The sequence below is a fragment of the Arachis hypogaea genome, chromosome 6 (assembly GCF_003086295.3).
Source record: "Arachis hypogaea cultivar Tifrunner chromosome 6, arahy.Tifrunner.gnm2.J5K5, whole genome shotgun sequence".
In the NCBI taxonomy this organism is placed as follows: Eukaryota; Viridiplantae; Streptophyta; class Magnoliopsida; order Fabales; family Fabaceae; genus Arachis; species Arachis hypogaea.
Genome location: NC_092041.1, coordinates 2,840,074 through 2,854,401, shown reverse-complemented (window position 1 = coordinate 2,854,401; position 14,328 = coordinate 2,840,074). Strand labels below are relative to the sequence as shown.

Genomic DNA, 14,328 nt, shown 5'->3' with positions numbered 1-14,328 from the left:
GCGACCTTCTGGTAAGAAAAGTCCTTTTGGACCCAGGTAGTAGTGCCGATGTTCTTTTCCATTCTACTTTCTTAAAAATGAATCTATCTGAAAAACTGATACAGCCCTCATCTGGAGAATTAGTAGGGTTCTCCGGCGAGAGAGTACCGATCAAGGGGTACATATGGCTAAGGACGACGATGGGAAACAACCCATTAGCAAAAACCTTAGACATACAGTACCTGATCGTCGACTGTCCAAGTCCCTACAATATAATCCTTGGACGACCTGCTCTGAATATGTTCAGGGCAGTCGTATCTACTTACCATCTATGCGTTAAGTTTCAGGCACAGGATGACAAGATAGCAACGATACACTCTGACCGACAACAAGCTCGGCAATGCTACAACGCGAGCTTAAAAAGGTCGGACGTAATCCGAAATCAAGGAGAAGTCCACTCGATAAATAGTTCCGAAATCCTATCTTTGGCCGAGCTTGACCCGCGAGGGGATATACAGGAAAGACCTCAGCCGGCAGATGAGCTACACGAAATCCAGCTGACAAAGGTGCCGGGACAGGTGACCTACATCGGCCAGGCACTGAGGGGTAATCAAAGGTCGGAACTGATCAAATTGTTACAGGACAATGCCGACTTGTTTGCTTGGACCCCGGCAGATATGCCTGGCATTAGCCCAGAAATCATCTGTCACAGGCTAGCGACGAACGACTCATACCGACCTATAGCCCAAAAGAAGCGAAACCTCGGATCTGAAAAATCAAAGGCAGCCTTGGAAGAAACCGAGAAACTCCTTAAAGCTAACTTCATTAAGGAAATCCGCTTCACCACGTGGCTCTCGAACGTGGTAATGGTAAGAAAAAGTTCAGGTAAGTGGCGCATGTGCGTCGACTTTTCAGATTTGAACAAAGCATGTCCCAAGGACGCTTACCCCCTTCCATGCATCGATAAACTCGTGGACAATGCATCAGGTTTTAACAGCTTGAGCTTCATGGATGCATACTCTGGGTACAACCAGATCCTAATGCACCCGGAAGATCAAAGCAAAACAGCATTTATAACTGAACATGGCAATTTTTGTTATAGAGTTATGCCGTTTGGCCTAAAGAATGCAGGTGCAACCTACCAGCGTTTGATGGACAAAGTATTCCGACACCAAATAGGTCGGAACATCGAAATCTATGTGGACGATATGGTCGCCAAGTCGACCAAAGATAGGTCTCATTGCGACGACCTCAAAGAGGTATTCGAGCAGATCCGAGCATACAATATGAGGTTAAATCCGGAGAAATGCGCCTTTGGAGTACAAGGAGGAAAGTTCCTAGGTTTCATGCTGACATCCAGAGGAATCGAAGCAAATCCTGAAAAGTGCAAAGCTATACTCAATATGACGAGTCCCAAGACAATAAAGGAAGTACAACAACTGGCAGGAAGGATAGCCGCCCTCTCCCGATTCTTACCCGCAGTATCAAATCGGTCACATCTCTTCTTCCAGACGATCTTAAAGAACAAACAATTCCAATGGACACCCGAATGTGAGACAGCATTCACCGAACTCAAGACCCTTTTGTCATCACCTCCCGTGCTGCAAAGACCTGAAGTCGGCAAGCCACTGTACCTATACCTATCTGTTTCCAATCATTCCATAAGCTCGGCCCTCGTCCTAGAGACAGGAAGAATTCAACAACCAGTATATTTCGTAAGCCGAGTAATGCAACCAACGGAACAAAGGTACCCGAAGATAGAACAGCTCGCCCTTGCACTCGTGGCTACCGCAAGAAGGCTAAGGCCCTACTTCCAGAGCCATGCGATAATAGTAAGAACAAATCATCCGCTAAGGCAAGTATTAACCAAACCGGAGCTGGCAGGACGATTGACCAAATGGTCAATTGAACTATCGGAGTTTGATATTCAGTTCCAGACTAGATCAGCCCTCAAGGCACAAATTCTCGCCGACTTTATCACAGAAATGACCTCAGATGAGCACACTGAAACATGGGAGCTGCATGTGGACGGGGCCTCAAGCCGAGAGGGGAGCGGGGCTGGCATAATCTTAAAAGAAGGAAATAAAGTGGTGGCCGAGCAATCTCTCCAGTTTCACTTCTCGGCCAGCAACAATCAGGCCGAGTATGAAGCCCTGATAGCAGGACTCAAGCTCGCCCTAGACCACGAAGCAACGAACTTAACAGCACATTGCGATTCCCTCCTGGTAGTCCAACAAATCCGAGGAGAATTCCAGGTAAAAGATCCCTTGCTAGAACGATACTGGCTCATAGCAAAGGATCTAATTTCAAATTTCAACTCGTTTACCATAATACACGTACACAGAGAACAAAATGTCAGGGCAGACATACTCTCTAAGCTCGCCGCCACAAGGGCGGAAACACAAACATCAACATTATCACAACACACACTCACCAAACCGAGCATTGAACTATTATCTATTGAACGCATTAACGACCTCCATGATTGGAGAAGACCTTTCCTTGAATATATCCGTACAGGTACCATACCCAAAGACGAGCCTCACCCTCAACAGTTCAGACGCAAGGCAAGCTTCTACACAAGAATGTCAGGGGAATTATACAGACGAGGTTTCTCACAACCATTACTGAGATGCCTAAACCAAGAACAGGCCCAAGAAGTAATGAATGAAGTCCATGAAGGAGTATGTGGGAACCACATAGGAGGACGAGCTCTCGCAGCCAAGATAACCCGAACAGGATATTACTGGCCGACCATGAAGAGAGATTGCATAGCCAGGGTCAAAGCCTGTGACAAATGCCAGAAGCACGAGGCGATCTCAACAACGCCAGCCGAGATATTGCACAGCATGGAGGTAAGCTGGCCTTTCCATAGATGGGGGTTGGATATCCTCGGCCCATTCCCAACAGCGCCAGGACAGGTAAAATTTCTCTTGGTATCCATAGACTACTTCTCAAAATGGATAGAAGCACAGCCCTTAGCAAAAATAACAGCTGAAAATGTACGATCTTTTATTTGGAAAAATATAATATGCCGCTTTGGAATACCAAAAGAAATAATATCAGACAATGGAAGACAATTCACAGACAATAAGCTCGGTTCATTCTTAAAAAATTTTAATATCCAACATCGTTTCAGCTCGGTAGAACACCCACAATCCAATGGGCAGGCCGAAGCTGCTAACCGAGTTGTGTTGCAGGCAATAAAAAAGAAACTTGATGAAGCGAAAGGAGAATGGGCCGAGCTCATACCCGAAGTACTCTGGAGCTACAACACCACAATACATAGCACCACAGGCGAAACACCTTTCAAGTTAGTATATGGCTCAGAAGCACTAATTCCAATTGAGGTCGGCATTCCAACGGCAAGAGCCGAGTTATATGACGAACAACAAAATCTAATAGCCAGGAATGCCGAACTTGATTTAGCCGAAGAAGATAGAGAAATCGCCGCTATCAAGCAAAGGGCCCAAAAGAAAATAATGGAAAGGAAGCACAACAGAAGGGTGAAACCAAGAACATTCAAGGAAGGCGATCTCATACTCAGACGAACAGAAGAGGCCAGGCGACCCCCAGCTCACGGAAAGCTCGCCGCAAACTGGGAAGGCCCCTTTCGTGTAACTAAAGTGCTCGGAAAGGGGGCGTATCAACTACAAACACTACAAGGCAAAGCCACCCCAGGAAACTGGAATGTCTCGTCACTCAAAATGTATATATCCTAGTCTGTACAAACACGCGGATGAAGGTACTCTTTTTCCCCCTTAGAGCTTTTTTCCCTAAAAGTGGGTTTTGCCTAAGGAGGGTTTTAACGAGGCCGGACGCCCATCAATCCCAAATAAAGACGACAAATTCTTCTCAAAACATAACTTAACAATGACAATGCTATTATAAGTCATAAATATACTATGTCCAAACTGGCCAAACGTCGGCCAAAATTCAACAATTGTCTAGCCGAACTTAAAATCGGCAAAAAACCCCATACAAAATAAAAACAAGTTCAGACAAGCTAGCAAAAACAAAGTTATAAATACAGACAAATCAACGAGGAGCATTCTCGCCATGCTCCTCCGCAGTGCCATCTATGATTAACTTTCCATCTACAACTATCTTCCTAATATCAAGCTTATCACAGTCAAAGTCAGGAGCTAACAGAGCAACTTGACTCACTGCACGGTCAAAACCATAGGAAAACATTTCCATCCCGGCTTCCTCCAACTCTTGCACACGAGAAGTGAGCCGACCTTTGACCACATCTTGATCCTTAACCTCGTTCTGCAACAAGCGAATCTGATCCCTTAAACGAGCCACCTCGTCCTCGGCCTCCTTCGCTTTAGTTAAAGCACTAGTAGTAGCTTCATCCTTTTCCTTCACAGCCTTCTCCAGCTCAGCAATTCGACTCATAGAAGCAGAGGCTTTTTCCACAGTTTCTTGCTGCTCGGCCCCAACATGTTCAACAGTCCGACCAACACAAAGCAAGCGACTAGCAACCACCTACAGAAACGTACATAACATAAGTACAGTGCAGAGAAACAAGAGAACAAGAAGAAAAAATAACATATACCTGAACGAACTTCCCAAGCGCCTCCAAACCAACTCGACGCGCCATCAGCATGTCTCCTGGATACTGCGAAGCCCTCTCAGACAACTCCGCGAAGTTAAATTGCTCGCTCCAAAGGGAGTGCGAGCCAGAACCGGCAATAAACCCATGAAGCTTCTTCTGCCGATCAAACACAAGGCCACCACCACCCAAAGCCTCCTGATCATCCTCAGAAATTACCTCCAAAGAGGGATCATCCCTTTTCCTCTTGAAAGAAGATGCAGGGCGGGCTACTGACGACGCAGCCTGATCACCGACATCTTTTCGACCCTCAGCAGAACCAACCACCTTTTCCTTTTTCTTATTTAAAAAAGACTGTAGCTTGTTCGGATCCAGCAAAGGAACTCGCCCACCTGCAAAGAAACCATCAAAAGTAATTAGACGAATACAGCAAAAAACCCAAACACAACCACAAACATGACAAGCGTTACCTAAGTACGCCCTCAACCCCTCTTTGTCACCCGAATCATAAAAATGTAAAATGTCGGGAATAGACAAACATTCCCCAGCAGCAACACTCTCAACAAGGAAGTTCATCACAAACTCCTCTTCCTCACTTCTTTCAGAAGCCTCCAGAATCTGAGTCGGTTCAGAGCACCAATACAAAGGGAATTTTTCACTAAGTTCATCATCCAAATAAAAAGGATACTCAGACTCGGCCGAACGGACCTTGACAAAAAGGGATTTAAAGTTTTTGAAAGAGGATTTATAAAGAAGGAACAGAGATCGACCCGGAAAACTACTAAAACAAACCCATTGTCCCTTGTGAACCCCCTTCGCTTGGAAAAGAGAAAAGAACAGAGGCAAGGAACAGGGAAAGGAAAGAAAGTCCATCAGACACTGAAAGGCGCGAAGGAACGCCCAAGAGTTGGGATGCAACTGTGATGGAGCACAGTTGACCTGAGTAAGAACGCTACATTCGAAGTCAGAAAAGGGAAATTTCACACCGAGTTCGACCATGCATGGGGTATACATATAAAAGTACTCCCAGTCACCTCTCCTCTCACAGACCCTATCGCTCACAGAACAAGGAAGGAGTTCAATAGCGACACCAGAACCACCCCTAACGAAGTCCGCAGCCCTCAAATCAGAAAGTGATTCGACGCTAGCAAAGGAAGAAGAACGCGTCTTCACATCATCTTGAACCCAATGGTATGGGTCATCTTCCCTAACCTCAACAACCCTCAATTTTTTTTTTAATTTCTCTCCCGCCATAGAAGAATGCAGAAAAATGAAACAGTCAAAGGGAAGTCCAGAAAAGCTTACCTTTCGAAGACATGATACAGATAAGGGAAATGGGGGAGACACAGTGTAAATTCCCAAAACCAAAATTACTTTTATTGCAAGCCCACTAACAATGTGGGTAAATTAATGCATACCCACTAAACAAAACGTGGGAAACCAAAACGGCAGCAGTAAGCAATAAAGATGACACGACCCACGAAGAGACAGGTAAGACTACTTTCTTCTCTTTCTTCCTTTTTACAATTTTATTCAAAACAATAAATTCGCTGCTCGGGACTAAGCTCGTCCACCGACCTATACGGCACGCTAGACGACCTGGGGGGCTATGATGTGTACCACGATACTCGCCGACCTAAAAGGTCGGAAACAAACGAAACAAATGAAACAAACCAACCCTATCTCTATAACGGAGACTCCCCTAACTGAACACACTACACTCGTCCCTATACTTCAGAGAAGATACGCTCAACAGCTCTAACCAAGAATATCGGAACAAACTCAGCTTCCCACTAAGCTCCGAAATGCCTATAAAGCCAACCTCCTCCAAACACACAAGGGCAGGTTCTAGCTGAATTTCGAGTAATTTACTTTTATCCTTGTAATCACACACTTACTTGAGCGTCGGAGTCCTTTTTGCAGGTGCTCCCGCCGCCGTGTTTCAAGGCGCCGAGGTGATCAACGACGTTGTCACTGGAAAACTCATAGCTAACATCAGGAGCCCAGTTGTCACGCCGGATTACGTATACCTCGGCTCTCCCAGGACGGAACAATTATTATTATTATTATTATTATTATTATTATTATTATTATTATTATTATTATTATCTTGTTTCACCAAAACGAAACAAAAAAGGAAAAAATATACTTTTATGTAGAGAGAGATGATGCTTTATATCAAAATTTGGTACTTAACGTTTAAGCTAAATCATAATTTAGTCTATAATATTTCAATCGTCTTATTTTAATTCTAAAAAGTTTTAAATAAATTTAATATTGTTCTACCGTTAAATTTGATTCGAATAATTGACGAAATTTTTTTTATATTAGTGATCATTGGTAGGTGAATTTTATTTAAATACTGAGATTGAACGTTATATTAACTTTTAAATATGCTAATTATTCATGTCAAATTTAACTGTGAGACAATAGTAAAGCCATTTGAAATTTTTCGGAACTAAAATAAAACATTTAAAATATTAGGAATCAAATTAAAATATGGTACAAACCAGAATAATATTTTACTCTTTCTAAAAAAAATAAAACTGTGTTTATCCATTAATGAGATCTAATATAAATCAAATATATTGCAGATCAAATTCTATCTGTCATGGCTGCATATTAGAAAATAAATTCCTTGAAATTATTAAGTGATTTGATGAACTTTATGTAAATATTTTGTATTACCAAGTCTAATAATAGAATATCTTATAGCTAATTATAAGGGATAACATCCCATATGTGATTGATAGAAATTATATTCAATAAATACAGAATCTTTTAATTTTTTTTTCCACGAAAGCTTCTATTGAAAAAAGCATGTTGAGGAAGGGAGAGGGTTTTATTTTGGAGTTGAAGAAGTTGTGTCGTCCTAAACTATGTGTGATCTGCGGTGGGCCAAAACTGTATTTAGTTGGTAAGCTATTGTTACTGCACCTAGATATTCAATACAAAATGTTACGAATCATAATTAGACTAACCTTACAGTATATCTGTTGGGATTGAAATTGACAAACAAGACGATACCACTTTGAGATAGTGCCACGCAAATTACTTTGGGTTCTACAACGGAAAAAATAAGGCCGAAATATACCTCCTCATCAAAAGCCAACGTAAAGAACTACATATCGAATCGCATTTACCTCCGCCATCACCGTAGCTAAACATATCGAAAAAATCAACCATGACACTGTATCTATCTGTCATCCCCAATTTTAAGATTCATCTTTTCTAGTCATAAATTACAATGAAAATTATTAATATAATCCTGCACTATTTATGAATTATTTACCTTAGATTATTTTAAAACTAAGTTCAATATTCGCTAACTACAAACAAATCTAGACTACAGGCTAACTTTTGATTATGTGGCCACCATAGGCATTACATCCATAACCATAACAGAACCCATCATTATATATATAATAGCAGAGAATTACAAGTTGTGACTAAATTTTTAAAGTGGTCTCTCATATTCATAATTTTTATCATTTTAGTTTTTTAAATTTAAAATTGTTTATACTGATTTTCGAAATTCAGTTTTGGGCACCATATTAGTCCCTAGACCCCTGAATTAACGAACTAATTGCTGAATTGGTTCTAACTTGTCATGCTGGATATATGACTAAACAGCATCGTTTAGTTTTGACATTTAAATAAGGAAAAAATGAGAAAAAAATTTTATATGATGTACAAATTATCATATTTTCTTTCATTCTCTAAAACGACCTTCTTTTATCTTATTCAAAGACTAAAATAAAAAGACGTTATTTAATCATGTATCTAGTGTCATAGGTCAGAACTAATTTACTATTTTGTTCGTGGATTTAATGTTGAAAAACATTTAGAAATCAATATAATGCATAAAATTAGATTTCCAGGACCTGTACAGTAAATTTTAAATCTGAAAAATTAGTGAATCTAAAAATCCACCGTGGGAATTTAGTGTACAAATTGTCAATTACGAATGAAAGTGAGAAACAATTATTTTAGGCAGGAGGGAACAAGACAAAAGGGAGACAAAATTAAGGTGTTGGGATGGGGGGGCCTGGCCCCAACATTGAGGGCACGTGCTGAGGTGGCTGCCTGCACTCAAACAATACAAGCTGCCTTTGTAACTTACACCCTCCCTCACTCAAGCTTACTTAACTTGTTCATGCTGCTTTCTTCGTGCACTGTCAAGTATTTCAAAACAAAATTAGTTGAGAGAGAGATGGAAAGAGGTAGAGAGGAGAAAAGGGAAGAAGGAATAATGGTGTTTGTGGACAAAAGGGGTGGTTCTTCCACTCCTCCACCCTTATGGAGGCTTCACCTTCCATCTCACCACTCCAGAATCAACATTCGAGAATTCCTCAACTGTCCCACATCATCGTCACTCTCTGCCAGAGAGCTCTGTGCACAACTCTGGGAGACTCAGCCCTACCACATGGCACTAATTCCCCGCTGCCGCCGCAAGCTTCCTAAACACTTTGCTGACCCTCCTGATACCCCCTATCACCAGGTATAATCCCGACTCGCGAGTTTCTTTTTCTAGTCTTGTGCATGTTTTGATTCTTAGGGAGTTTGCTAGTTTCTTTTTCTACTCTTGCTGCATGATTTGCTGCTTAGTGAGTATGCTAGTTTCTTTTCTTATAACTATAATTGGAAATTTTAGTTTCACTATTGAAATTGGAAACTTAGTTTTGGTTATTTATAACATTTGACTGGGTGAACTGGATTCGTAAAATTATAATTCAATCAGCTTTAGTGGAATTTGTTGATGCATTTTTAGACAAGTAATTGTATTATTCTTATGTTCCTCAATGAAGCCCAAATTAGAACGTAATTCGAAAAGACATGTCCAAGCATCACCTCTCAAGCACCGTAGATCAGTTGAAAGTAAGGGTTGTGCTCCTCAGCCAGTGTCCCCCGCAAGTTACTGTAACTCCGTGAAAGTAAGTATTATTATCTATGTTTAATTTTACATTGGAAGTAAGTATTATATATCTGTGTTTAATTTTTCCTTTATATTCTACATGTTCTGTTCTCTTTTATATCAGTGGTATCTCATTAGTGGGTTTACTTGAGTTATAGGGAACATTATATGTTAAAAAGAGAAATAGATTTATAACTGACTTTGTTGATTTGAGCTAACTTCAATCCTCAATTTATAAGCCATGATCTCAATTATCATTATGTTTGAATTTTTTGTTTGCTTAAAATAGGTGGCACCGTACAATCTTTCAGTAAATCCAACAAGTTCTGCGGAGTCAAGGGGTAAATGTGGCGACCCTAAAACATCAAGAGAGTTACTCAAAGTACTGAGCCGCATCTCGAGCCTTGAAGAACAGAACGCATCGAGTATGTCAGTGATAAAAGCCTTGAAAATGGAGCTAGATCTTTCTCAGGTACAGGTCAGAGACTTACTACAAGAAAAGCGAATGAGTAAGCAGGAAATGGAGATCCTAATGAGGCAAATAGAAGAGGACAAGCTTGTGAGGAAGAACAAAGAACATGAAAAAGTTAAAGCTACAGTTCAATCAATGAATGAAGAGATAGAAGAAGAAAGGAGGTTGAGACAGCATTCGGAAAGCGTTGGTCGAAAGCTCACAAGGGAGCTTTCGGAGATGAAGTCTTCACTGTCAAGTTGTCTCAGAGATCTTGAAAGAGAGCAAAAAGGTCGGATCCTATTGGAGAATCTGTGTGACGACTTTGCCAAAGGAATAAGAGACTATGAACGAGAAGCACGTTCTCTAAGACAGAGTAATGGCTCTGAGACGGGTCAGGTTAAAGGTGAAAATAACCTTGATAGGCTAATGCTTCATATTTCAGAGGCTTGGCTTGATGAGCGCAGGTATTCAGGAGGAAGAGATTCTGTTGTTGACAAGTTAGGTGTTGATATTGAAACATTTCTTCACGCGAAAAGGTCGGTTGATTCAGGCAGATGCAGTAGCCACACCCCATGCCTGCATTCACTGGATAATGCAGCAATGAGGAAACAGGTTCAGTCAGAAGAATGTGAATTGGCAACACAAGCTCAAAAGCATGTTGGGAGCAGTTCTATATCATCAGAAGGTGATAAGGTTTATCCAGAGACAGATAATATTTTCGGGGAGGGTTCAGTGGTTAAGCTGAGTGACATGTCTGAGTCTTGTTCTTCTTCCAAATTGCCAAAGGGAGTTAATGACAACTCGCTCATGGCAAAACTGCTTCAAGCAAGATTACAGCCCCCCGAACCTTCAATGTGAATTTTACATACAATGCTTTTCCAGAAAACAATAGATTTGAAAGCTTTTAGGAATGTACAGAATATTTATTATAAATCATAATCTTCTTTCTAGAATTAAAACAATTTGATAATATGATATACTCATTTGAGCAATTGATCTGCAACACCAACTTTGCTTTCCGGTGCAAAGTTGACTCCAAATTTGTCAACATTGTGTGGATTTAATTACTAATTATTAATTAATTCCGCCAATTAAACGGAGATGCTTGCACCATACGCACAAGCACACGTCACTAAACAAAAAATAGAATTCATAATAGAATTCATAATTGAGTCTGTATCTGCATCAGATATGTTAAAAGAAAAGGATCAAAGTCGGCAATAATGTTGAAAATGGATTCAATGTTTGACAATTCTTAATTTATTATATAAAGTCAAGCTCCAAGTGAGAAGCACATAACCGCAGTTCCATGGAGAATAGCCACTGGATAGTTGTGGTGTTTGTGTTGGAGCTCTCTTCGCTCCAAGTCCGAAAGGAGGTGATAACAGACCTTAGCGGCTACTTCATGGATACCTCTGCCTTCTTCTGTTGGGGTGCCATGCACAAGAGAAGTCAGAGGTTTGCATGAATTTGGTGATAAGGTCAATTGCCTTTAATCTTTTTGGTATTGGAGTGAAGGGAGCGCCACCGAACCATTAGCTTCGTGTATCTATGCATTAGGTACGTTAATTTATCAGCTAACCATAATCTACTTAGGCGAACTAATTGATTTAATTAACGTCATAACAACTAGGTTTCTTTGTCTAGTTTGTAACAGACAGCAAGCAACAGGTTTCACTAATCAAGTTTCGGTGCGAATTGATGTCTTAAAAGAAGACGACATGATGACTACTTTTGGAGACAATTTCAAAAGGAGGCGACACACAAGATGCCATTGAAAACATGCCAAATTCATAACCTCCAAGGCCTCAAGGGTAATTAGTAATTACCATTCCATAGTGCCTTCTTTTTCAATGTAAAACCATCATTCTTTCAAAGGTGCTCTAGTTTTACTTAGCTGATTGTCATTTATGAAATTATATCACCAAATTATGTTAACCTATGTTTAGCATCTATATTTAACAAATACACAAGCTAGATAGCAAGGATAGATGACCATATCTTAAAATTCTTTAAAAGATGAAACCATAGAAAGACGAAAAAAATAAAAATCTCAATCCAGTAAGCACCGTAAATTCGTCATCAGAAAAATGTTTAAAAACTAACTCTTGGAAAAACAATGAAACCGAAAATATAAGACTGACAAAAAGATAACTAAGAATTAGATTTTATCGATATCCTCATCCTCGAACTCGACATAGTCGTCGCCAAACTGGTCTTCGTCATCCTCGAGGCCACCACCGACGGTCTCGTTGAGGCGGGTGGTGTCAGGGAGCTCGCCGTAGGCCTTGAGAAGTCTGGCCTCGTCAGCCATGTACTTGAGGATAACGTCAGCCTTGTCGTTCTGGAAGTCGCGGAGGCCGACGAGGATGATGTCACCGGCGGCGATCCACACCTTTTTGTGCATCTTGCCTCTGATATGACAGAGCCTCTTGATGCCGTCGATGCACATTGCTTCACAGCGGCCGTTACCGAGCATACGGAGGACCTGCGCGTATTCCTGTCCGTCCTCCTTGAAAACCAGCTCTCTCTTGTCGTCGTCCGCTTCGTTCTTCCCCCTCTTCCTGTTCTTCCCTCCCTTTCCCTTGTTCTTCGGCATCTTCTTCTTCTTCTTTCTTTCCCTCTCTTACAGTTGCAGATTAGGTTTCAATCAATCGGGTTCTTTGTCTACTTGAAGCTTGCTCAAATTAAATTCTGCGGTAATTTAAAACCCTAGGATTGGTAGCTTTTCCCTCTTCTCTCTCTTGCTCTCTGACTCTAATCGAGTTTGCGTTGGAGGAACCGTAATGCAGCTTCTGCCCTTTATATAACTCCTTCAAGGCGGCTAACTCCATAGGTGAGGTCGGTTTCTTTTTGTCCTGGGCACCAAGATAAAAAAGATAAGGCAATCTATCTTTTATTTTTTTTAAAAAAAACGTTGATTCTTTAATTTAAAAATTAAAATAAGATACTAACTTTTTTCAACGTGATTAGGTGATTCTCTATTCTTTAACGGAAAAAAAAGGATAAAGTAGTAAAATGATAAATTAATTATTTTTAAATTAAAATAGTAGGATATCTATTTAAAAAAATTATAAATTTAATTATGATTTTATTTTATTTTATTATTTTATTAATTTTTTGTTTTAGATGATTTAAATTTATTATCTTTAATGTAAAATGATTAAATTCCGTAAAAGTTTAATGTTAAAGAATAAATATTGTTGTTCTCTAATTTATACTGTTTTTCAGAAGATCCGTACAACGCCCAAATAAAAGATCTTTGTTGCTGAAATTTTTTTTGTTGGATTTGTTTAGGTGAGTTTAAAAAAAACGATTTTTTTTGAATTTTTTTTTAAAGATTTTACAAAAAATTAAAAATAATTTTATATTTGAGTATTTTATACAAAAAAATTTATTTATCAATTATGTTTGGATATAATAATATAAAAATATTTTTTTGTTTATTTATTAGATAAAAAATATCTTTTTTTTTAAGAAATTTTTTTTTTTAAAAAATGTAAAGGACAGTTTTTCAAAAAAGTATATTTTTTTAATTTTTTTAGTACTTTTACTTTTACTATTAAAAATTTACCAAATACGCTAAAAATTTAAAAAAATTATTAAAATTTTTTTTTATCAAAATAATAGCGTCCAAACAAATATTTATTATTTTAAAACTTAAGAAATAATATGTTGTTATTTGCTTAAAAAATCTTTGTAATACTCATAACTAAAAAAAATTAAACAACACATCTATTCTATTAATTTTAATAAAATAAATAGTAAAATTTAATTCGTCACTAAAATATGATAGTTTGAATTTTTTTAAAAAAGAATAATAATTTTATCTATGTTCTCCCAAATCATAAAAATGGAAATAAAACAACAATTATGATTAAAAGTATTTCTTCAAGGTGCACAAGCATTTTGTTGATTTTCTTGCGGTATCTTAACACTAATTTAACAGGGATCTATGAGAGCGTACTTAATGTATAAAGAGATGAGCAACTAAATGATTTAAAAATATAATTATTTTAGCTTTTAATTTTGTTTATCTGCTAATTAAAAAGAATAACAAAGCTACCTGAAGACTCTTACCAAACTTGTTACGTTTTCTCGACTACTACCTTTTACTCTAAACTTTAATATAAAGAAAAAAGAGATAAGAAACACAAAAAAAAAGTTCATTTTTTTTAGATATCGAATAAAAATTAGTGTAATTCTTTAATATTAAAAGTTACGGTATTTTATAAAATTCTGAGAGTCGTAGAATTTGTAGAGTATGGATTGTAAAATGAGATTTTTTTTAATTTATAAAAATAATATATAAATTGCATATTGTCAATACAATACATATTTTGTGTATTGTACTTGTACAGAAGAGTGCCTTCAAAATATTATAAAATCTTACTTTTTATAATATTAACATAAAATTCAATT

The 14,328-nt window shown here is 38.6% G+C and overlaps 2 protein-coding genes and 1 long non-coding RNA gene across 3 annotated transcripts; 2 read left to right on the top strand and 1 right to left on the bottom strand.

Moving 5' to 3' along the window:
• Nucleotides 1-8,545: 8,545 nt before the first annotated feature.
• Nucleotides 8,546-10,898, top strand: LOC112695341 (uncharacterized protein At5g41620). The gene is made up of 3 exons (XM_025747651.2): nt 8,546-9,038; nt 9,346-9,471; nt 9,742-10,898. The coding sequence occupies exons 1-3, from the start codon at nt 8,694-8,696 to the stop codon at nt 10,762-10,764; spliced, it is 1,494 nt and encodes a 497-aa protein (XP_025603436.2). The 5' UTR covers nt 8,546-8,693; the 3' UTR covers nt 10,765-10,898.
• Nucleotides 10,899-11,140: 242 nt separating this feature from the next.
• On the top strand, nt 11,141-11,844 carry LOC140173401 (uncharacterized). Its single transcript, XR_011862070.1, has 2 exons — nt 11,141-11,466; nt 11,554-11,844. It is a non-coding gene; the product is annotated as an uncharacterized lncRNA (long non-coding RNA).
• A 41-nt stretch (nt 11,845-11,885) lies between these two features.
• On the bottom strand, nt 11,886-12,860 carry LOC112695342 (eukaryotic translation initiation factor 1A). The gene has a single exon (XM_025747652.3). The coding sequence runs from the start codon at nt 12,503-12,505 to the stop codon at nt 12,068-12,070; it is 438 nt and encodes a 145-aa protein (XP_025603437.1). The 5' UTR covers nt 12,506-12,860; the 3' UTR covers nt 11,886-12,067.
• Nucleotides 12,861-14,328: the final 1,468 nt, after the last annotated feature.